This window comes from Pituophis catenifer, unplaced genomic scaffold (assembly GCF_029215685.1).
Source record: "Pituophis catenifer annectens isolate HBS135680 unplaced genomic scaffold, rPitCat1.0.hap2 SCAF_3, whole genome shotgun sequence".
Taxonomy (NCBI): Eukaryota; Metazoa; Chordata; class Lepidosauria; order Squamata; family Colubridae; genus Pituophis; species Pituophis catenifer.
In genome coordinates, this window is record NW_027256883.1 from 88,175,487 (window position 1) to 88,201,187 (window position 25,701).

General features: G+C 35.9%; 1 protein-coding gene across 1 annotated transcript in view; it reads left to right on the forward strand.

Annotated features, from left to right (window-relative positions):
* Positions 1–25,701, forward strand: part of CTNND2 (catenin delta 2) — a 412,341-nt gene that overhangs the window by 121,506 nt on the left and 265,134 nt on the right. The window contains exons 3-4 of the mRNA XM_070942595.1: positions 16,038–16,072; positions 17,733–17,849. Of these exons, the coding sequence (XP_070798696.1) occupies positions 16,038–16,072; positions 17,733–17,849 (152 nt within the window). The remainder of the gene's footprint in view (positions 1–16,037; positions 16,073–17,732; positions 17,850–25,701) is intronic.

A 25,701-nucleotide genomic window follows, 5' to 3' on the forward strand; every position in this document is an offset into this window, starting at 1 on the left:
GAAGCTTATCAGGGAGAGATCCAATGTAGAATTAAGGAGAAATTTCCTGTCAGTGAGAAAAACTAATCAGTGCAATGGCTGATTCTATCATTCCAGAAGTTGTGGGTGCTCCATCACTGGAAGTTTTTAAGAATGGATTGGATAGCCATTTGTTTGGAACCATACAGAATCTCCTGATTAAATAGGGTTGGACTAGAAGACCTCAAAGATCCCATCCAACTTTGTTAAGCTGTAATTCTGTAAATTTAAAAGGGATTAGATTGTAATTACCATGAGAAATGTGGGTCCATCCATCCAGATTTATAAAGAAGAAAACAGTTCACATAACTCTGATAAAGAATGAAACATGAACTGAAAAGTAGATTGTTGGTTAGATGGTGAGATGTAGACTAGGAAGCCCAAAGCAGTGCTATAAATCTTGAAATATGTCAAATATATGTATACGAAATGAAGAATTGAGGCTCTATCTTCTGGGAACATATACAATTCTGTCTTTTGGAGCTCAGAAGACCTTTAAAATGAAGTTTATTTTTTAATTCCCAATCTTCATTTCTTTCTCTTCTGTTTCTCTTCATCATCTGTTTTGTTCTCTTCACCGTTATAAAATTTTGTTGTTAAAGGCTGTAGAAATTATATGGGAAGGAAAAACATACAGGAATCCTGGAGGTCAAATAAAAAAAGATGAATTAAACATATAGAATTGCTTTACACTTTCCATTCCCTTTCCATTGCAATTCATATAGAGGCATGTTACTTCATCCTGTCCTTATGTCCATTAACCTTGCTATACTTATGGTAATGGAATGTGAGGATGACCTTGGGGAATGAGAGGAAGAGAAGCTGTCTAGTAAATAATTAGACAAGAGAAGAAAGAGTCTTTCTAGTGATTTAATGGTCAAAGAAAGAAATTAGAAAGGATCCACCCTAATGGATGAAGCAGTTAGTAGCAGCATTTGCAAGATTCTATTAATGTAGCTTTACAATAAAGTAGCATTAGTTCATCTAGTCACGTTTCCTGTCTGGTTTGCCTGGGATGGCTGAGATCAACCTTGCAAATTTGAAGGTACAAGCTAAGCTTCCTGATGCTACTTTTAAATGCTTCATCCATTAGGGTGGGTTCTTCCTAAATTTCTTACTCTGACGATTAAGCCCCTCGGGGTTCCTAAGTAATATCTCTTCCATTCTTTCCCCAAGGTCATCCACACATTTCATCACACCTATATTGCTCTGGAAGCCTATCTTAATATCCTGATTTTGTTCAGACAAGAATTAATATCCTTAATATCCTGATTTCGGGGAGAGAGAGGGAAATCTTTGCTGCCATCTAATAAATAGATGGGATTTGTGCAACCCTAAATAGAGTAGGAATAAAATCTATTTGTACCAGATTGCTGATTTAGTGTTTGCTTCACATTGTACTTACATTACAATCCTATAATCTATATGTTCAGTCAGTTATAACTGCCAATTAGTATTATTTTGTTGTAACAAAAGTAGCAAAGTATTCTATTGTATTATCAATTACTTCAGCTGGGTTAGATGGGAAGAAGGGAGAAAAAAATGGAAAGGAGAAAAAAAGTTTAGAAGCTTAACTGGTATTTCAGATGTGTTAGTGAGGCATTTTATTTAAGATTATCAGGTTAAACCCATGCCAGAACCATAGTGTGAAGAGCCATTTAAAAATAAGAGGATTTACTTCCTTTCAAAAAGAGACTTGACAGTTTAAAACCAATAGACAAATTAGCAGATGAAGCAATTTTGCTTTTATACAAGATGAACTTGAGAGTAGGAATGGATATCAAAAATATTTGGCTTATTGATTAATTAACAAACTTTGTTTATAATAATTATTTATATCCCTTGGTTATTAGCTGACTCAGATCCCTTTTATTAGGGTTTATTAAAATATCATGTGAAAATAATATTGTTAGATCAAAATACTGGTTTCCTGAATTTTATTACTATAGTGAACAATTGAAGTAGATTTTTTAGTGATGGCAGTAATGTGCAACATTTAGTATGGGTGAGCTCTCCAATATATAAGCATGACCACATTTGGAATTTTAAAAAAGTCATAATCCTGAGTGTCTTAAGTAGAAACACATAAGCACAAATTGCTATATTTTTGAAATATCTGTCCATTTATATGGTTATCAGTAAATTCTTTCTTTAAAACTTGAGAATAGCCATATCCCATAGTCATTATTTGCTTTCTTCAGATCTTTCAGGTCCTTAATGTTGAATGATAAATACAGAGGTCCAATAACACCTGCAAATAGGATTTAATGATATCACGGAAGAAGGCTAATGGAAATTGATTTTTATTTATTTGAGTTATATCTGTCTTTAATTTTTACAAATTAAAGCAGCATATATTTTTACAGACTCCCAATTTCTAATGCACCTTAAGCATTATACCCAAGCTTGACTACTGTAATGCTCTCTACATGGGGCTCCCCTTGAGGAGCACTCGGAGGCTCCAACTGGTGCAGAATGCGGCCGCGCGGGTACTTATGGGGGCGGCATGGCGCTCCCACGTGACACCTCTCCTGCGCGAGCTGCATTGGCTTCCAGTGGTCTTCCGAGTGCGCTTCAAGGTGTTGGTTCTCATCTTCAAAGCGCTCCATGGCTTAGGACCCAGTTATTTACGAGACCACCTTCTGCCTCCGATAACCTCCCACCGGCCAACACGCTCCCACAGAGAGGGTCTCCTCAGGGTGCCGTCTGTCAGGCAATGTCGGCTGGCGACCCCCCGGGGAAGAGCCTTCTCTGTGGGGGCACCCGCCCTCTGGAATGAGCTGCCCCCAGGGATACGACTAATCCCGGACCTCCGGACCTTCCGCCGGGCCCTGAAGACTTTTTTATTTCAGCAAGCCGGGCTGGGTTAAAAAAAATTTTTAATTGGTGAATTTTATGGGTAACGGGGTTTTAAATTGGAGAAGCCTAAGATAATTTAATTTTGTTTTAATGTATTTTAATATTTGTATTGTGTGTTTTTAATTTTGGCTGTTCACCGCCCCGAGTCCTTCGGGAGAGGGGGCGGTATAAAAATTTAATAAATAAATAAATAAATAAAGCTTTATATTAAAGACTTCTTCAGGTGTTAGTTTTAACATCAAAACTGAAATAGAAATTACTGCTTTCAGCAGAATTATATATCTGTCTTTTAAAAGGGAAGCCCGAATAAACTGTAGGTAATTTGTCCCTGATAAATCTGCAAAAGTACAGATAGTAATAGACTTACAATGGTTGCATAATAAGTGATCAGAGTTAGGACAGCCTCAGAATTGATGCTTTACAGCCTTAAAGTACTTCTGACAGTTGTAAAACATTGCACACATCCCACCCAACTGTCATGTGATTGTGATCTGGGCACATGGCAACCTATGACACTTCTGACTAGTTGCCAAATTCCCTTCATTGATGTGATTACTATTTGCAATCTTCCCTGCCAGCTTCCCCAGAGAGTCAATGTTTTCCACTTGGATTTCTGCAGGGAGGATTTTCAGCACCATAGCTGATGTGCATTTGTGCATAACCCACGCTAGGCCTCCATCACTTACCTGAGGCAGCTTACATTTCTTACATTACTGTTGCCTCTCCACTCTGAAACTTGACGTCACTCACGGCCACTCAGTCACATGACCACCCCACCTAGCCACGCCCATAGAAAACGATAGGAAAAATTTTGAATTTCTACCTATCTATTTATTTTCTGCCCAGGCTTGGCCTAATCTATCAGCAGGCAATGGAATGCGTCAGTATGAGTGTGACACAGCAGGCAATGGGATGCAATGGCAGCATCTTTTTTGATGACCGCAGCTTTCAAAGAGGCTTTTTCTTTTTTGATGCAACTGCAAGAAGCCTCCCAGCCACAGCCTCTTTGCCAGCCAGTTCCCGGCAGTCATGCGGGTGGGCGGGGCAAGCGAGCAGCGACCAGGCTACCGGTTCAGGGGCGTGGCCAGCCAGCGGTCACTACCAGTTTGGCGACCCAGGCCAAAGTACCGCCACCAGTTCGCCTGAACCAGTGCAAACCGGTAGAAATCTATCACTGCTCTTGGTTCAACTGGGGTTTTAAGTTGAGGACAATCTGTACTTTGCCAATTGAGCATTAGAATAATAACATGCTTGTTTAAGGTATGCTGCTCCCAAAATACATACTGCTGCATATATGGCTACGGCATAGTTTTATTGTACATCAGGAAAGTCCTATTTTGCTAGAATGAGCTATATAAAAGAAGCTGAGCTGTGTAATTGACTTTATAAAGAGACCAGCGACATGCAATTTCTCCTCTTGCTTCTGGGGGGAAAGTTCTGCATGTTTCTTACAATAAAACCGTTAATTCAAAATAGCTTTCAAAATTGACTAGGATTTCAGAAAATTCATACTGCTTAAACACCTGGAACTGCAATTTAAAAAGGGATCATCTTCCTTGTGGGCATATTAAAATAGCTTTTGTATTTCAGTCAATATAAAATATAAAACACACTATCATAGCATTAACAATAGTATTTCCCTTGTGCCATACTTTGGCATGGATAAACATTGTTTTCATGTGGCTAATTGAGCTGATGCTTTTGTATTTTGTTATGAAACAAACCTGTGCTAGATGCATTTCATTCTGAGTTTTTACAAGCTTGAGTTTGAACTAGTATCTTTATCAATCTTCCATACTAGCTGTAACAAATTTACATGCCAAGATGGAATGATGAACAAAAACCCCATGAGGCAATTTCTGAATGAGCTTACATTTTTTATTTTGATTAATAGCACTACATAATAATGAGGACTCTATGCCAAAATTGATATTGACTTTTCTTTCCACTAGCAGTACCACTGAATGTTGCTATGAATCGTGTACAATAATAAAAAAACAAGATATTTAATTTTTATATAGTCAGGAGCACTTGAGATTATCTTTTCTTCTGATTTCATCGCTATCCTGAACTGCAAGAGAAAAATCTTCTGAAATGGAAATAAGTAAATAAATAAGTCCTGATTTAATATGGGAGTCCATAACTTAAAGACAAGAATTACATGTGCATTGGGAATCCTTTGGGCATGGCTATGAACCAGGGGTGGGTTCTACTTACCTTTACTACCAGTTCGCAACGGGATCATGTGCACGTGCACACACTTCGCTTGTGCATGTGCCTTGCTTCTGGGCATGCGCAGAAGCTTCTGGGCATGTGCAGAAGCTTCTGGGCATGCGCAGATCGCTTCTCATGACATCAGGGTCAGTGGGCGGAGCCTCCCGCCAGTTTTACTACCGTTTCTATAGAACCGGTCTGAACCGGGGGCAACCCACCACTGCTATGAACACTCTTTTGACCTCCAACCATAGTGGTAGGATTCAAATAATTTAACAACCGGTTCTCTGCCCTAATGACTGGCTGGGTGGGCATGGCAATGGTTGGATGGCCAGGGGGTGTGACAGGCAGCACTCAGCCTCCTGCACCTCCCTGGGAGTGAAAATGGGCCATGTGGGGGGGATGCACCATACACACCCTGCACCCCATTTTGGGCCTAGTAGGCCTCCCTGCAGCTGTTCTGCCCCAGCTATGGACCCCAAAGAACGCAGCACACACAAAGTCCATTCAAACCTTAGTTTACTGAATAAACCAGTCTTTTACAACAACGGCTGTTAATCAATTGCATTAACAGCCGCCAAGAATTCAAAGAATAATAACTGAAAACTTACTATGGTTGGCAGTATGCCCAGAAGCAATTTGCAGAAAGCTGATAAGATAAGCAAGACAAGACACGAAGGTATGTGAACTAAGTTATTCCCTGCAAATTGCTTCAGTCGGTGTTCCTCCTTAAATAGGCTAAGGGAGTAGCCAATTAGCCCCAAGCCTTACTCTCGAGGAGACCTCCTCCTGCCTTTTGGCAGCTTTGCACACCCGTGCATCGTGAAGAGGCTCCTCCTCTTCGTCCTCTTCACTTAAGGGAGATTCTGGAGGTTCTGGAGGTCCTGGCTGAATCCCCGCCTCTGGCACCACATCTTCTCCAGCCTCCTCATTGTCTGACTCGAGTGCCAGCTGCACAGGCTGCTGGTGCAGTACCACACCAGCCTCCTTGTTGTCTGAATCAGCTACTAGCTGCACAGGCTGCGTAGGGGCCACAACACTAGCCTCCTGGGAGCAAAAATGGGACATGGGGTGGGGGGGGCGCCTCCCCATGCCCCGTTTTGGGCCTGCACTTACCTGGGAGCCAAAATGGTACATATGGAGACTCCTGGAAGGGGCGGGGAGGGGCCAGCCAGCAATTTAACTACCGGTTCACCCAAACCAGCCCAAACCGGCTGAATCCCACCACTGCCTCCAACCATATAATCAATTTAATATGTCTGACATCACTATCTACCATAAAATGTAATAATTAGAAATATTTGTATAGTCCATGATATTTGTCTTACACTGAAATTAGTTCAGATGATAAATTAAGAAAGATGGGGCATGGTATTAGACCTGATTGTTGTATATACAATTAAATATTAAATTCAAAGTATATATGCTTCAGGAGGGATGTATCAATAGAATTTTTAAAGTGTCACTTAAAATTTCTTCTGTATGACATAACCATTTAATAATGTATCAACTTCATGGAGAGGGAGATCTGTTTAATTGATAAATTCAACCTTTCAATTTTAATCTGGACACTTCCATCAACTGATTTCCAAATGTCAGATGTCAACATTCTCCAAATTCTGCCAAAATAGATCTAATTCTTCCCATCTCCACTACAGAAGACATATCCTAAATGTTTCATGCCTCTTTTTTTACAGAATGCTCATTATTATTTCCAAGATAAAGATTTGTAGTTTGGTGAGTTTCTGTTTGTTATGTAAAAGATCATGAGTTTAAACCTTGAACTATCAATATAAGAATGAAAAGAACTTAGCTGTGAAAATCTGAAGAGCTGTAACAATTCATTACCTACAATTTGGACAATATGGATCAGTGCTATCAATTAAGAAGTTTTGAAAAAGTTGTTGCCAAATATATCCAGAATATCTTTAAGCTTGCTGCATTTTGTCCTATTATGGAGCAAGATATTAAGAAATAAAACTCACATACAAAAAATTTCAAGTTTGTCACAACAGAATATACTACACAAATTTAAACCATAACATTTTTTCCAATTTAGTTGCTTTCTATAGAAAAATCCTGGGTGTACAAACAATTGGGACAGCTGATTAAGGTCCATATACTAAAGCACATAAATTGTGCAAAAAAGTGCAATTTCCAGATTTTCTGCTATCTCCTCTATCTTTTCCCTTTTTTCTTCTTTTTTTTAACCACTGTTTAGGAAGACATATTATACTAATGATCTGAACATTGTAAAAAAGTTTGACATAAGGCTTGAACATCCGAACAATTCAGATAAAACTGAGGATCAGATTTCTTCTCAAAATGATGTACTTTTAATTATAGACATATTACTATCACTTACTCGGATATTTTTGCAATGAAGTGATGTGCCTGTCTTGCTTCAAAGCAGGCAAAAGAGAAAAATGAACAGCCTAACCTAACAAGGAACTAGGAAAAAATAGTGGGATAATGGGCAACTTTAAACATTCAATTGAACCAGTTAATAATTTGTTTAGCTTTTGACTCAGCATATGTGTGAAGTGAGTCAGTGTCTGTCTTGACACAACAGCAGTACAGTGATTAATTGACAAACTATTACAAACCAACTACCCTCCTCTCCAGAATGTGCATAGTTCTTTAAACAAAGACTAAGGCAAGTTCTAACCTTGAGCTGTCATTTGAAGATTACAGAAACAGGGATTTAAATTAAAAGCTTGCTTTTCATATATCCAAAACTGTGTCTGCTCCAGGTTGGATGATGATGGAAGCTTTAGTATTTGGTTATCAATCAATCAATGTTTTATTATGGTCACATGCCCGAATTAAAAATTAATACATTAAAATAAAACAGAACAAGATATAACAGTACTGTATGTTACTGTTAGTGGTGAGATCATCAGTGGGCAATCAAAGTCTGCCAAATTTATATATAGCAGAATTTAGCTATTTTCAAAGAAACTGTATCATACTGATCTAATGGTAATAGCTGTACATAAAGTTATCAAAATTTTCTGGATATTTTACCAGGTAAGGAGTTTTATGAATCCTTATAGAAGATGCAGTACAAGCAGGCATGAGCTGTATTCTCAATGGCCCCTTCTCCATAGAGGCACAATTTCAGCTCATATAAGGCTTTTGTGAACTGGCTCTCCAGAACTGCCTCCAAAATTTAGAGACCATTATATAATATAGGTATCTCACTGGTTTATGACTGCTGAAGAAAAGTCATAGATCAGTCTGGGTAGATCAGTCTGGACTTCCTGGTTTTCAATATGTTGTTTAAATGCCTTGAGTGCACACTCATAGCCCATTGGTAGAAACGCATCCTTGGAGAGGGCATGATGTTGGATCTTTTGTGAAATAGTTATAACCCATGTTGATTTATAATTATCATCCATAAGGAAAGAGGTGAAACTAATAGGAAAGAATAGTAATTTCAGTCAGTGTACCATGATGCAAATCCATGTACCATGTTTCAACCTTAAATAGTCTTATCTCCCTCCTAGTATAGTATAGTATAGTATAGTATAGTATAGTATAGTATAGTATAGTATAGTATAGTATAGTATAGTAGTATAGCATAGCATAGCATAGCATAGCATAGCATAGCATAGCATAGCATAGCATAGCATAGCATAGCATAGCATAGCATAGCATAGCATAGCATAGTATTTGGAATGCAGGGGCTACCTAAAATATAGCCATTAGAAATTTGGATTAAACTCTTTTGAGAGAAGTGATGTAAGAATACGTTTCTAGCTGGGCACCAAAAGTAATTCTTCATGAGCCTTAACTAAAAATAGCTTCAGTGTTGCTGGTATAGTGTGCTTCTCTGGTAAAATAGAAGGATTGGTTGCGGCCACTGGTTTTTGATTTTTTAAAAAAGTGATTTGTATGGTGTAGTTTTGATGTGCACTGTTTAGTGGAACTGTGGAAAATCATTAAATATTTAAAGATTTTTTTTTATTTGTTCAATATACTGGCTGTTTATCCTCCAGGCATGATATTTAAGGTCTCTTTGTAAAAATCAAGATTTTAGTTTTGCTATGGTTGATTTCAAGCACTTCCTCCAAGCAGTAGCTGGCCAGGGCATTCAGGGCTCATTTGAGTCAGATTAACATTTGAAATTGAAATACTGTGTCATCTGTACACAGCAAAGTGGCAATATGCCTGTTCTAATCTATTTATTTTGGCCACAAGAGGGTTTATATATAAATTAAGCAACAGTTAAAATACATCTCTACCTCGCTCCTCTGTAAATTGGAATTTTGTTGGTATGGTTGCCTTGTATAACTGCAGCAAACTTTGGATCAAGAGTTCTTATAAAGGTTGTGCATGAGCAGTAGTAATTGTCTTATCAATGGTGTACAAAGCCTTGCTCTAGAAACTAGATCAAATGTGAATCTAAAGTCGATAAATGTGGTATATAAAGTACTGCCTATTTTAGATGTATGTTTTTTGGCCAGATGTTGAAGTAGAAGGGCATCCCCATAGATAGAATGTCTGGACCTAAAACCCGCTTGCTCATCAGTCAATATGTGCTTTGATTTAGTCCAGTCAACTAATTTATTATATAGGTGTCTCTGGCATAGAACTTGTGTATTATGTTTAACAAGCTAAGAGGCTTATAATTAGAAGGCAGATCTCCGGTGTCCTTTTTATAAATGGGCATGATAATAACTAAGCCCCAGTCCTCTGGGATTTGCACAGTGCAGTCAATATAGGTAAACAGGGAAACAAAAATGGGAATCTACCAATCCATATTATTTAATAATATTTTGTGTGTAATAATGTCATTGCCTGAAGTTTTGCCAGGCTTTAACTCTTTTATAAATCTTTTTATTTCAGCACTTGTGACTGGAACCCAGTTGGGGAGCAAGTTTGTTTTGAGATCTAAGTCAAATTTAAAACACTCTAAAATGGTTCTCCCACACAGATGCAGGTAAAAGGTATAGAAATGATAGGAGCCTGTCAATTGGCTGGGCAGCTATCAGGTGCCAAATAGAATGAAATTTCTGGCAATTGCTGCCAGAAAGCAGTGTTGGGTAAAAAGAAAAATCTTTGCATGATAAGAGGTGAATGTTGTGAATTCTTTATGATGATTAGACAAAGAGTGTTCCGGTGAACCAGGTCAGTTTTCATTATGGCATAGCTAGGATAGAATGATATTAGTTTCTATGCAATATTGACTCTTTCAGCCCAATAATTATGCAAGTGGGATTCAGCCCATATTACTTCAGCTCTTGTTATCTTCCTTCTTCAGTGTAACGTAAAAAGTAGCTACATGCTACCTAAAGTAGCTAACTACTTTATGGTTTTTCCTCCCTTTCAGATTAATTTCTTCACCAGCAATAACCCTACTTCTGTTAAAATGACAAGAGCCTATCCTAAAATGTTTCCCCAAAGAGTTAATAAGGTGCTTTAATTGAAATTTAGCTGATAATCTCTTTAAAGCTGGCACAGCTTTAATCTTTCTGTGGTCTTTGGATAATCTTCTGTCTCTAGAAAACTGTATAAGGTAAAATACATTCCCTGGTTTGTCATTCTTCTCCTAGAGTAGCTAACTACTCATTGATGTTGAATTGTCCTGGAACCTGCTTCTCTTCAACAATCTCACTCTGACTAGTTCAGTCTTAGCTTGCTAGCTGTTTTTCTTCTCTTGCTCTGTCATATTCCAGTACTACTAACTTTCAGTGAGCTTCTTAGTCTATTTCAGTTTCCCCTGAGAGAGATGATGTTTGTAAAATCCTTTATTTATATTTCTTTCAGCAATTTTGGAAACTCAAGTAATCAACCACAAGTACAGTTTGTATGTCTGGGAGGTCATGTAGTAGAATGATTGATGTTGTTTATCTTCTCCATTCTGTCACACAAGACATACATGCTTATTAACTGGACATTTTAAATATCGAAATCTGGCAATGGCTAAAAGCAGAAAAATTGAAGAAAGAGATAGAGAGGCTAATTCTGGCTGCACAAGACCAAGCCTTAAATGCATTCAAAGTCAGAATTAAGATAGCAACAGACAGCAAATGATGCCTCCACAAAGAAGCTGAAGAAACAGCAGACCACCTGGTTTGCTGCTGTAAGATCACACAGACTGACTACAAACAATGGCTTGACAAAACAGCAACAATAGTACATTGGAATATCTGCAACAAATACCATTTGCCTGCAAGCAAGAACTGGTGGAGGCCACAAAATAGACAAAGTAATAGAAAATGAAAAGGCTAAAGTGCTCTGGGACTTTAGAACTCAAACAAACAAGCACCTGTCACCTCACAAAAAAATATAGATGATGAATATGGCAGTACCTGGTGACAGCACAATAGAAGAAAAGGAACAGGAGAAAATCACAAAATACAAAGACCTGGAAATAGAAATAGAATGACTATGAGGGGAAAAAAAGTTTTATAGTAAAGTATACTAGTAACTAGTAAACTAAGTAAAGATAATATCAATAAGCACATATTAAGCAATCCCATAACAGCACCAGCATTAACAAAATCCCTATTAGTCAATTGCTAAATTTCTTGGAACAGCTTACATCCTGTGATGATATCTTTAATACCATCAATCAACAATATCTCCCTATATCAGGTTCTTGGGAAGGATTCAGTAGGTGAATAAAAATGCCAAATCCAGTCTAAACATCTGGCTGACTGTGCGATGAAGCATAATAATTGTAAGTAGATCATATATTCAGCTCTGCAAGAAGATCACATAAATTGTTTATAAACAAAAACATAACAGTCACCAAGATGGTTCACTGGAACATCTGTAAAAATTACTACATGTACTGGTCAAATAATACTTTTTAATCAAGGAGAACCTATTCTCAAATCTAAGAAGAGTTGGAATCAGAAGGATTCTGATTCTGTCACAGGTTTACATATTTAAATTGAAAGAAAGGTTTAAATAAGATTTAAAAAGTTATGGATTTGACCTTGAAAAAAATGAATTGGAAATTGTACTGTGTGGAAATAATCAACATATCATTGGCAAGGTTTATTAACTGCTATTAAGATTGAATTTAGAGAATGAATGTGTGAAGCATTGCATGATATGGTGGGCAAATAATTTTGGGTCTAATGCTTGAACAATAGGAAAATATGTGGACAAACAATTTAAAATTTACATTAAATTATATCTTAAAATATTTTTTTTATAAAATGATATACTGTGGGTATTTAACACCAAATAAACTGTAAAAAAGGAACTTTTTATCATCTTTGGTAGACCTGAGATAAAGCAAAAAAATAAAAAATACTGGGATATGATTCATATTTAATACAAAAGATTCTTAAAGTTAATATAAAAATAAAAGAGCATTTTCATACAGAGTTAATGGACAAAGAGGTTGAAAAAATGGAAATTTGTTGTTATATTATAATTATTTATGCACAGAATTGGAAAAATACAATGGATAATTGTTTGGGAAAAAACTGATGCAACTAGCAGAGATGGCTAAATCGATAGCCTTAATCAAAGAAAATAACACATTCAACTTTGTTTCTACTTGGAAACTGCTTCTGGATTTTTAAAATATGAACAGAAGTACAGCAAAAAACCAACAACTTTTTTTTTTTTTTTTTAAAACAGAAGTTGAACAGAAGGGTAAGACAGTATAACACTCTACTATATCTTCATGAGAATCCTTAATGAAAGGGATCTTTGCCTCCCGAAGCTCTGCCACTTTATGCAACATTTTATACTTATGTTTTCCAAAATAATTTTGCTTCTCACCATGTGTACACATAGCTAGCTTGATCCCTCCCTATAGTCCCAAGAGAAAATCTTCTCCCCAAATGCCTACTTTTTACAGGTTCAGATTTCAAATATGTAATAGTGAGGACTAATTAGGAGGAAAAGAGTCCTGATAAAAATAACTCAGTTAAAATGGGAATCATGGGAGAGAATGCAATAAAGAGAATAAAAGTGCAGTGCAGGTGAGGTTTAGCTGTGATAGTTCAACTTTCTGCTCAAATGAAGCAGTTCTCACAAATCTGTGATTGTCTCTGCAATTTCATAATTTATGAATGCATGCATATTGATCCCAATGGGCAGGGCCCATTGATAATCAGGCTCTCTGTTTCAGTAATTATTTGACTACTGATCAGTTGCTCTCCATGGTGGCAACCACTGAGGTCCTGGTGCTGATTAGAATGTTGTGTATAAATTAGTATAAGAACAGTTTAATTAAAAATATGGGACCATTGAGTTCTAACTCATAGAATCATCAGATGGGTAGGCTGGACAGCCAGTATAGTTAAGACAACTGAACTGGCAGCTTTGGAAAAGCACGCAGTCATGGAATTTAAACTAGATTGGTTAACTTAAGGACTTGATTATTTAAGGGTACATCATTTATTTCAGATATTGTGAAAGAAGTGTATTAGTGTATCATTACAGTAGCATAACAGAAACTACCATTAAATATTTCAGAGCCAGCTGTAGTTTACAATAATGAAAATACATTTCAAGAATTTATTCATAATATTCATTATAAATGTTTTATTCAGACCCACACACATATGGAAACAAACACTGAGCTCAAATCAAATGTTCTTCAGTTGAAATGCAGTGCTTTTCCAGTATCTTTGGTGCTTTGAGGAAGAGATTATGGATAAAGCTCTTATGGCACTGACCTTAAAAACAGTTAAATGTTATGTGATGAAAGAGATAATCCCTAGCCATATGGACCAGCTTCACCCCTGAGATAAGGGAAGCCCCAACCCACTTTCCAGAAGACTGGGAAGGCCTGGTGCTTCCCCCAGATCTGGAGCCAGGATGTCTATTGAGCTCAGTGTAGGTGAGATGCCTCACATTACATATTATTTTTGTATTTTGTGGGAATTAAATGAATATATGCATTATTATGATTATATGTGTATATAATTATACAATAACGGGAGCTGGTTTGGTGTTTTGCTTAAGGCATTAGGCTAGAAACTGGGAGGTTTAACCTCATTTTAGGCACAAAGCCAGCTAGCTGACCTTGGGCCAGTCACTTTCTCTCATGTCTCCTGGTTTCTAGCCTGATGCCTTAACCAAAACACCAAACTAGCTCTCACTTTTATAGTTAGAAATCATTTAACAATAGGCTGCCAGATGATTTCAGTGCAAATTTTTTGAGGTCTCACCTGCACTTTTTTATATTTTCTTTTGGAGTATAACTGGTCTTTGAACCTCATTTAAGTCACATTCAGAGAGCAGAGCTTTATTACTTCAACATTTCCTTTACAGTAGGGTTACCAAATCTGAACTTAGAAGAAAAACAGCTGACCATTTGATGGCAGCAGAGAATAAACAGGTATCTGTTTGTTGCCATCAAGTGTTCATTCAGATCTGCAACTTGGATCTGGTACCACTATTTGAGAGCCCCCACTTCTTCCTCAGGATCTGTTCCTGGACATTTGAATAGAGGATATTTGAAAATGATAAGGTGATCTGCAGATAGAGCAGAAGTTATCAGATACCACCATTTCCTCAGAGAAATATAGGATTGATGTAGACTCCAAACCAATATACAACGTCCCAGAAATAAAAGAGTACAGTAATCATTGAAATAAATATAAACTATTACAATCAACTATGTTATATAGTCTCTGAAGACTTCAACAAATGCTAGTAATTTAGTATCAATTCAAGCTTTAACTCAAAGTCTAAGAATACAGGTAGTCCTCGATTTACAACCACAATTGAGCCCATATTTTCTGTTGTTAAGTGAGACATTTATTAAATGAGTTTTGCCCCATGTTACAACCTTTTTTGCCACAGTTGTTAAGTGAATCACTGCAGTTGTTAAGCTAGTAACATGGTTGTTAAGTGAATCTGGCTTCCCCATTGATTTTGCTTGTCAGAAGGTCGCAAAAGATGAACACATGACCCCAGGACATGTAACTGTCATAAATATGAGTAAGTTGCCAAGTGTCTGAATTTTGATCACATGACCATAGGGATACTGCAACAGTCATAATTGTGAAAAACTGTCATAAGTCACTTTTTTCAGTGCTGTTGTAACTTTGAACAGTCACTAAACAAACAGTTTTAAATCGAGGGCTACCTATAGTCCAAATACTACTATAATTTATACTTGGTTCCAAGCAAAACTAATTTTGGTAAATCAAATGTTAAAGTCAAATAGCTTTGTCAACTATTTTAACAATTTCACTGTTATAAAATGCTCAGATATCATTGTAACCATTATTAAGTGTCATCTCTTGTACGAACATTTTTTTTCTGATTTACTGCCAAATTTATTTATTTATTTATTTATTTATTTATTTATTTATTTATTTATTTTATTATATTTCTATACCGCCCTTCTCCTGCGGGACTCAGGGCGGTATACAGCCAGGATAAAACATAGCATATAAAATTTAAAAACATTTTAAAAAACAATTAAATAATTTTGGCCCAAATTTAAAACAACCCAATTAAAATTGAATTCGATTAAAAAAAACCTGAGAGGATGGGATCAAGCCAGCCCAGCTAGATGGAACAAGTGTGTCTTTAGGGCCCGACGAAAAGTCCGGAGGTCTGATATCATGTGTATCTCAGGGGGCAGGTCATTCCAGAGGGCAGGTGCTGCCACAGAGAAGGCTCTCCCCCTGGGGGTCGCCTGCCGGCACTGCCTGGCCAACGGCACCCTGAGGAGGCCCTCTCTGTGCGAGCAAACCGGTCGGTGGGAGGCTATTGGCGGCAGAAGGCGGTCTCGCAAATATCCCGGCCCTAAGCCATGGAGCGCTTTAAAAGTGGTCAATTTAGACTGCTAGATATCTTCTGGGACACCTTGATAGTGTTTATCTGTTTATTACAATACTGAAGATTTATGATAAACAATTAAGTTTCAGATTCAATGGTTTATAATTATCCCTCCAAGATTTTTGTCAATTTTAATGTATATTTTATGGTGTTTCTTTTTTTCCCTTTTTTTCCAGTTCAGCTGAAGAACAATTTCACTGGCAAACACAAGGTAAAGTTCAATTTTTTAGAATTCTTTGCTGAATCTACTTGCTCAGAGGCTCTTTTTCCATGACTTATTCTCAGATTGTGTTTTTTCATGGATCTACAAAATCTTCAACAGAAAAAGTTCAAAAAGTATTTTCAGTAGTGCTTAAATGTTTGTGAACCCTTTTGAATTTTTAATATGTATGCATTAGGTAAAGGTAAAGGTGCGTGCTAGTCATTTCTGGCTCTAGTGGCAGTGCTCATCTCCATTTCAAAGCCGAAGAGCCAGCACTGTCTGAACATGGTCATGTGCCCAGCATGACTAAACGCCAAAGGTGCATGGAGCGCTGTTACCTTCCCACCAAAGTGGTCCCTATTTTTCTACTTGCATTTTTTACATGCTTTCGAACTGCTAGGTTGCCAGAAGCTGGGACAAATAATGGGAGCTCACACCGTTACATGGCACTAGGGATTCGAACTGCTGAACTGCCGACCTTCTGATCAACAAGCTCAGTGTCTTAGTGACTGAGCCACTGCATCCCTTATATGTATGCATTGATATGACTTAAAACATGATCTGATTTCCACACAAGTCCTAAAACTATATAAAGATAACCCACATATGTATTTGACTCATTTGCTTAATTGACTTTTCTTTGTCCAGTTTTAGGATTTATATAGAGAACTGGTAACATTTTAGATCTTTATTTATTCAGGCATATTGAAAATTCGAAAGGGTCCCCAAGCTTTTAAGCACCATTGTATGTTGAGAATGACCTCTAGGTTCTAGTTTTTATAGTGAACTACTTACCTCTTCCTGTATGTGAACAGAATGCAAATCAGTTGTAACTGAAATAAATTGAAGAGCAGAAACTATTTATTTGCACAACATCCCTACATGTTAGAGTGGACAATTGGTAAACTCCTAGTTCCATTTTTGCAGCAATGATCACACTATTGAAATGTGATGAACTTTTGATTTACAGCAGCAGTTTCAGTTGCTTGAAAAAAATAGTAATAGTATAGATTTGCTATAACTTGCTGATAGGGTTAATGCAGATGTTTTTCAAATTCAAATACTTAATTAAAACATACAGGGAAAGTGGAATGAAAATTATGCTTTTTAAGCCCTCCAGTGACATTACTGGGTTATCACCATTTTTCCCTCAACATTGTCAAACTAAGTCTGCACTACTATTAATCGTCTCATCGTCCCTATCACCCATCTCCTCTCACTTATGACTGTATGACTGTAACCTTGTTGCTGGTATCCTTACGATTTATATTGACTGTTTCCTAATATGATTTGATTGCTTATCGGTTCCCTATGACTATCATTAAGTGTTGTGCCTTATGATTCTTGATGAATGTATCTTTTCTTTTATGTACACTGAGAGTGTATACACCAAGACAAATTCCTTGTGTGTCCAATCACACTCGGCCAATAAATAATTCTATTCTATTCTATTTCCTGGTGAGGAAAAGAAAATTTTAATTCCAGTCCACTGAAATTATTATCTTTAGTATTCTTAAATTGCTAGTAGCAGTTCAAGCAGTTATGGAAATGGTACTGAAGATATCTGATAGTTTAATCAATTTTTTTTAAGGTTCTTATCTTCAGTTTTCCAAATTTTTCTTTATATTTTTCCAAATATTTGAAATATTTAAAATAGCATTTTTTACAGATGGTCAAAAGGATATAGAAGATGAGCTTACAACTGGTCTTGAACTTGTGGACTCTTGTATTAGATCTCTACAAGAATCAGGAATACTTGATCCACAGGACTATTCAACTAGTGAAAGTAAGTTTCCCAAGAATTGTTGTTGTTGTTGTTGTTGTTGTTGTTGTTGTTGTTGTAGCCTACCCCCAATTAAAATTGTTCAGTCTGTTCAGAAAAACATGATGCTTTTAAGATAAAAGGCCTCAGGGCTATTAAAGATCTTTTTTATATAATCTTGAATATTTAAAAGCTTGTGGTATTCGCTGAGCAATTGCTTATGTATATATGTACAATAATCATCACTCTTGTTTTAGAGCCTTTTTATAAAGCACACCAAAAGCAGCATGGGATTTCTTTATGTACAGATAGTTTACAGGAGGAATGTGTAGAAAAGGAAAAAGCACCAAGGGTTTAGAAACATTATTTATTTTGGTAAGTCAAGATGATTAGCTTTTCTCCTCTATCAAAACATTGAATTAAGTTTTCAGAAGATTTTATTCCATGTGGGTAATATGTGATCACTGAGGAGTTGGCTTCTTATTAAAACATTAATTTATAATAAGAATTCATAAATAACCATTGTTTACCATACTGCTTTTGAACTTCACTGATTCCAGTTATATCTGGTACTTTATTGCAATTGCCATGAGTTTACAACTGCAGTAGGGAGAATCTGAACATATTATCAGATCCATCCTTTCTTCCTTCCTTCCTTCCTTCCTTCCTTGTGCTTCAAATACTTCTTACTGATTGGAAAATAGAGCCTAAATATATAACTCCAATACAACATTTTTTTTTTTTGTAAGGACCATTTTCCCCCTATTTTTCTGTTTTAATTATTATCTATGCTGGTATTGACATTCCTCTTTCCTGCTATCTGATTAGCAGAATTTATAGAAAGATTGGCCAACCATATTTTATCATAGTAGGATCAATGTGATTTGTCTGTTGTTCAATGTGTCATGAAATTCAGAAAATTAACTTAATAAATGATGGTCAAAGTAATCCTGCTAAGTGTGGCTTGCAAATGGAGCTACATAGGAAAAGGACAGAGGCTATTCATCAGACTTGGCATCCAAGTATAAATAGAAAATAAGAGGTGTTTGTTGAGCTTTTGCTTTTCTCTACTCTATCTTCTTTTTTAAAATTTTATCAAGTATGTATTGTTTAGAATATATTGGTATTCTTTACATTCAAAACTGTTTAAGATAGTTTTGTATAAAAAGTAGGATGGTGCTGCTGCTGCTGCTGCTGTTAATAACCTGGTCTCTGAATCAGATAGGAGCAGAAAAGTGACTATATGACAATCTACTCTATTCTCTAATCCTTCTCCAATACATGTACAAGTCCCTAATAAAAGTTGGAGGCCAAGCAGCAATGTAACATTTCCTTGTGCTCCCTCATGCAATGAAGTAATGCTGCAGTTTAAGTGCTAACTACCTAACTTTAAAAGACTTTCTTCAGTTCTGCATATCCTGGGATATTTTGTGTTTTACATGTTGGACTATATTTATTTAAAGCTAAGCAAGCCTGTCCAATTATCAGAGATTATGGGAACCAGTACAGTAATCAACATTGCTAGTTCTGCAGAGCTAGAAAGCAGAGCAAGGCATATATGTTATGTGAGCATAAATGCTTTCTAAGCAAGTTTCCACAGGGTGAATGAGTTATCAACCACAATGCTCAGACTTTTGTTTTTTCTTTGACCTCTAGATATGTACATGTGTACGTGTGCTTATATACATCTTTCTAAGTTTTAGCAGCCCAGCTTTATTAGTTTCATAGAAAATAAAAGGTTTCAAAGGAGGCATATAATATCAGGTTGAACATCTTACAATCTGAAGGGTTGTTTAGCAGGGCATTCCTTTTCACAAGAGAAGGAGAATTTAAGAATTGCTACAGAATATAGGAATTTTCATTTAACAATGCTCAAAAATGTAGCTGAACAAGAAACAAGTTGTCCAGAAAAATGTTTTTTAATACTGGTGACTGTGTTTTAATAAGTATGCTTCATTTATGTATTACCATGGTCCTGCTAGATTTTATATATATATATTATATAGATGTTTTACTTACATGAATTAGTTAATTATGATTGGAATTTTTATCAGGTGCTTGAATCTTTATTCAGTTGAAATGCTACTCCACTGAATTTCCAGGTGCAGAAAAATGGTGAACTATCCAAACAGCAGAGATGATGTTGAAGTGAAGACTGCTGACCAAGCGGTGACTTACTTCAGCAGAGTTTCTCTGGATAAAGAGAGGCCAAGAGATCACTAACATAGGATTCTTGTGAGTAAACCCGCAGGATCCAGAGGGAACCTGCTGGTGACCCATAGGTAAGAGCACCAGGAGACTTGGAAGAAATATCAAGCTCACAGCTTCAAGTGGAGCTTGCTAAAGGACACTGGTTCACCCAAACTCTTCTTTCTAAAACACATTTTCATTACAATCAATAACCTACAGAGAACTTTGTCTGGGGTGCGACTAAAGTGAAATGCAAAGAAACAGCTATAAGGATTTTAAAATAATTAAAAGCAAAAAGCTTACCAAGATTTTCAACTATGAAAATTTAAAACAAAGGGATTCAATCAAATTTGGAAAATTCTTTATTTTAAAGTTCTTTTGAATTAAATAAATTTGAAAAACTTTTAAGAAGTTTTGGGAAAAATAGAAATTTCGGGAACTGAGACAGAAACAATAAACCAAGAGATGAAAAAAGAACTACCTGGAGTTGTTAAAGTCTTAACAATTTTTTGGGAATAAGATGAAGACGACATGGATTCAAAAGTGGATAAATACTGTACACTTTGTCAAGAAGAAGATAAGAGGCCAGGTTTTACAACAACCATGAGAGAAAACAACACACTTCACTGAAAAAGCAGAAAAACAACAGAAAAAGACACCATTCCAATGAGACAAATTGGAAAGAGTGATTATAACTACTGTCTGTTGGGATGACTAGGGATACAACAAGAAGTACTTGTTTTAAACAAAAAGACTGGAAACTGTTTGTGGATTTTTTATTGAAATTGGATAAAAAATGACATGGTAATTTTTGGATTTGCTGATTAAAAATGATTGAATATGGAAAGAAGGTCTCAAAGAACATGAAGTATGTTTCTTTTGGTCTTAAAATGAGGCTAATTCAACAAAATATTTGAATATTAACTTAATTCAGTGAAGATCCAATAAAATTTCAGTAATTCTGATGGTTGGCTATATAAATTAGTAGGCTGGCTATTAATTTGCTTATATTAGAAGTATACAGCGGGTGAGATGACATTTGTACAATATGGACTTTTATTATTTCCCCATTTGCACTTGCTATCCAATGTTGGTTAACATGGTGCTACAGAGGTACATACAGTTTAAAAATATTGTTTCAGGGAAGCTTGGAATCAACTTCCCAGTGGAGGTAGTGGGTCAATCATCAGTAACTGACTTTAAACATGTTTGGGATAAGCATGATTTTCAATTAACAAAATAATAAAACAAAATGAAATAAATAAAATAAAATAGTAACCAAATGACAGGAGTATGGTTTGTTGTTCAGAATAGCTTCATATCTAATTTGACTATATCTAGTTTAGATACATTCATTTTTAATGATGGTTGGTATTTCATTTTTGAAAGTTGATATATTCATGATGAATAAGGCTATAAATGGTTATTAGTTATGATGACTTTGCATCAGCAGTACTGGAACCAGTGTGTCTCCTAATTTCAGTTGAGGAGGACATACTATTAAAATATGTAATCTAACAGAGTCAATTTTCATGTGTTTTGTGTGTGTACATATAATGTACTATATGTGTGTATGATTGCATTTACTTAAGTAATTTATTGAAACTGAGAAAACCTATAGATAAATACAGCTTTATGTGACAACTGCATAAATATGGAGAACTGTTCCATTAAATTGTAGGAAACAAGAAACAATTTCGGTCTCTTTCAAACTGTGACTTTAAAATAAATACTGGAGATATGCATTTCTCTGCAGTTATAGTTATAAACATCAAATATGCCAGGTGTTTATAATAATATGAGAATCTCCATTTATGCAGCATGAAACATCATTAAACTATTTTCACTTTGTTAACAGTCTGCTTTCTGCAATTCCCCAATGAAAAATAACACCTTTTTTGTAGAATCAGCAACATAAGTAGGCATTTGCTTATGAAAATATTTGGTTCTTGATTTTTCAGATGTTTCTTCTACCTGTCACTTCCTCTTAAAGCATGATTAAAGGTACATGACAAAGGACTTAAAGTTACTTTATTAGGTGCATAAAAACCAATTCAATCAAAATCTCCATTTTTAAAAATATCTACCTATCAGATGGTTGAACAAGTAAAATAAGAATAAATCTGGCATCCTAAACTGGCAGTTTGTTAATCAATGAGAGTTAGTTTCTTATAATCTAGCAAGGTAACCTTATTCTGCTGATCTTGACAGCATCTTGAAACCAAGTGAGGAATATTTTAATCCCACTGAAAATAATCTGTCTGATTTCAAGAAAAGGAACCCTGAAGGTTGATTGGATAGAAATATAAAAAGAAATTAATTAGGTTTAAAAATATGTTACAATATGTTAAACCTGGTGTAATACAATTAACAATGTTAATGCTACTATCTTAATATTGACATTTATATGTCAGATACTATGTTTGTATTTTATATTTACCATTTTGCCTTAAGAAAAATGAAAATGCTCATGAAAAACAACACAAGAAAGATAACAATAGCCATATAATAATTAAATTATTTTATTTCTGGATTGATTGCATTAATATGAAAGCATTGATCTACTTCTGATTTTCCCTGTAAGATTTTCCCCAAGAGAATTTGAAAATAGTTTTTCAATTCCACATGTTGACCCCTGGACCTCTACAGTGTGGGGTGCTTCAGCATTGCACTTCTTCAAATTCTAACTGACATCATTAAGGGAGGTCATCCAGTGACACATTTTCAGGTGCAGTCAGAGATGTAATGTCATCACACTATTTGGACTAGTATCTGAAGGCTGTAAAGGTTAGATGGGACTGAATCCTAGCAAGGAGTGACTCTGAGTTTTTGGTCTTCACAGATCTGATAAGGTGTCCTTTCTGATTCTTGCTGGGATAGCCCTCCCCTGGACAGAGCTGGTATGCAGTTGGGGGAGTCACCTTCACACAGATTCATCTTATACACCAATTCCACCTACTTTGGGGTGGGTAAGACTTGCTCAGTCACTTACATTCTAGTTATCTTCCACATGGTGTCAGACCTGGTTATTTGGACACTCTGTACATGGCACTACCCTTGAAGACCTTCCATACAAAAATCTCTTGGAGAGCTGTGCAAGTTTACCATATATTCCTGCCTAGTTCAGCATGTGGCAGCCCAGATTAATTATAAGGATATACAGTATATTCCTACTACACCACTACTACAACAGCTGCATTGACCATTATTTAGGTTTTTATTTTTCAACTTTAAAGTGTATGTTTCATGGCCTGGATATCTCCAATCCAGGATCGAATATGGCTGTCTGATATGATCAGGAGAGAGTGCTTGCAAAAAAAGGATGCCTTTGCAGGTTATTTACAGCAAGCCCACTATCAAGGCTTAGGTGATGACCCCTTCCCGTGGAACAACTTCTGAAACATAGTAAAAACATAGTTCTTAGAGGGTTTGTGGACAATTGGAAATTGTTCAGCTTCTGAAAGTTGGGACATGGGATAGGGGACTAATGGATATATTGTTTTGTTAGGGTTTAATCTTATATTGGTTGCATAGGCTGCTCAGGACCTATGAGAATTGAAAGGCGTAGAAATGAAATCACCATTATTGTCATCTATATAGCACTTCAGTATATCCAAATCTTTAGGATACTTTCAGAAATAGCTCTGTTCAAAGACAGATTTATGAGCAGTGCTTACTTATGTGTCTATTTCATCTGTTTCCATTTTTCCTGTTCCATCCCATCCCTTTGCCATTTTTTACCATTTATGAGAATCTATAGAAAAAAAACTATAAAGAGAAGCATATGCAACATGTAAAGAGAGAGAAACTATAAAGAGGTATCATGTAAGTCAAGTAAATAACATAGAGTGCTCAGATATATACAAGCATTAGCAAAGTATTGTGTAATTATGCTTACTAGATCTAAAATAATTACTGCATGAGAGACAGTGCAATTTAGGGAACTGAATTAATCATGTATTTATCTGGTAATTATATAGTATCTTGTAAATAACCTGACATTACATTATAATTACCATCTGAAAAAAGCTAACTTAAAAGAAAGGAAGAAAAAATGATAAATTTGTTAGCTCAAGGAAGAGAGAATATGTATTTATTTCTTTGAAATCTGTACATTCCCTTCAAAGCACATTTTTTCCAGTCAACCTTTTGGAAGGGTACAAAAATCAAAGGCAATCTGAACCAAAGAAACACAAAATGTAACTTCTTGGCAAGCTTGCCCAGCAAATGACCTTTTCTAGTGATCATGATGGTACTGAGCTTAATGAACTATATGATGAATACTTAGTCTAATGACGTATATACAGTCCATCTGAACACACAGGTGCATGGAAATACACCAGCATACTACAGTGGATTAAAGCAATGATATGCCAAAGACCAGAAGATCATCAAAGTATTACAAATGAATAAAAACATCAAGATTCAGGACACTGAAATTCCATAACCAAGAACTGTCCAATTTTTGACCCCTCTCAATTTTTTTCTAAAATTGTAACAATATTACATGACAACATTGATGAGAACCAACTGATCAGAATCAACATTTCAGGATTATAAAATAGAAGATGAAGAGGAGCATTGGCCCTGTGCGTGTCAGTTAATTGAAGTGTATGAATGTGAAAAATGTAAGAGTTTCTCATTCTATAGCTTGCCATTTTGTTTGCTGCTTTTTATCTGCTATTTCTCCCATTACCATTTCTATATTTGCTTAAGAAATATATAATTGAGAAATGCATTCAAGGGATAATTATATTCAAGCTGTGATTCAATAAATCTGTACATTCGTTATAGTTTAGTAAACATGATCTTATACAGTACCTAAAATATGATCAATAATTGTAATAACATTTTCAAACAAAATAACAAGAGGAAGGTAATAAAATAATAATAATATAGGTTAGCATTTATGTAAATTAACCATATTTTTATTTCTATATACAGTAAGAGATAAAATAGTTGCTTCTGACAAACATATGGAAGAGACTTTAAATTCTTAAAATATCATAAATAAAAATAATGTATATTTTCCTAAGAGTATTGCACTATTTTGTACCCCTAACAGAATGTGTAATGTGTTTTGGACTCATTATATCTTTATTATTTATTGATTGCTAACTGTATATCCTACCTTCCCTTCAGGTGCTCAAGACAGGTTCATTTTATTCTTGTAACAGCAGTTCTATGAAGTAGATTGAGGAGAGGGAGGAAGGAAGAAGGGGAGGGGGAGGAAGAAGGAGGGGGGAGAGACAGAGAGGAAGAGAGTAGGGAGACGGGGGAGGGAGGGAGGGAGGGAGGGAGAGAGACCCAAATTCATCCAGTGTCTTTAAAGGTGGCCTGGAACCTTGATTTTCCCAGTCATAATCTAACATTTTAACAACTAGACTACACTGGTTGCTGCTGCTTTATTTCTGGCCCAATTTAAATGACTGATGTCTTTCAAACTTTTGAACCAAAACAGATTGTCTTATAAAGCAGCACTCTCCAAATTGTAACCATCTACATCTATAGATATTCTTAGAGGTCTTTCTCCATCAAATTGGATGGATATTTGTTAGAGAGAGAATCTTTTGGATTATGGCCCTTGGTTGGGCAACAAACTTTCCAAAGAGGCTTATCAGGTTTTGGGATTTGGGGCATAATAGTAATAATATAACTACGTTTCAATTTGAAAATCCCATTGGTA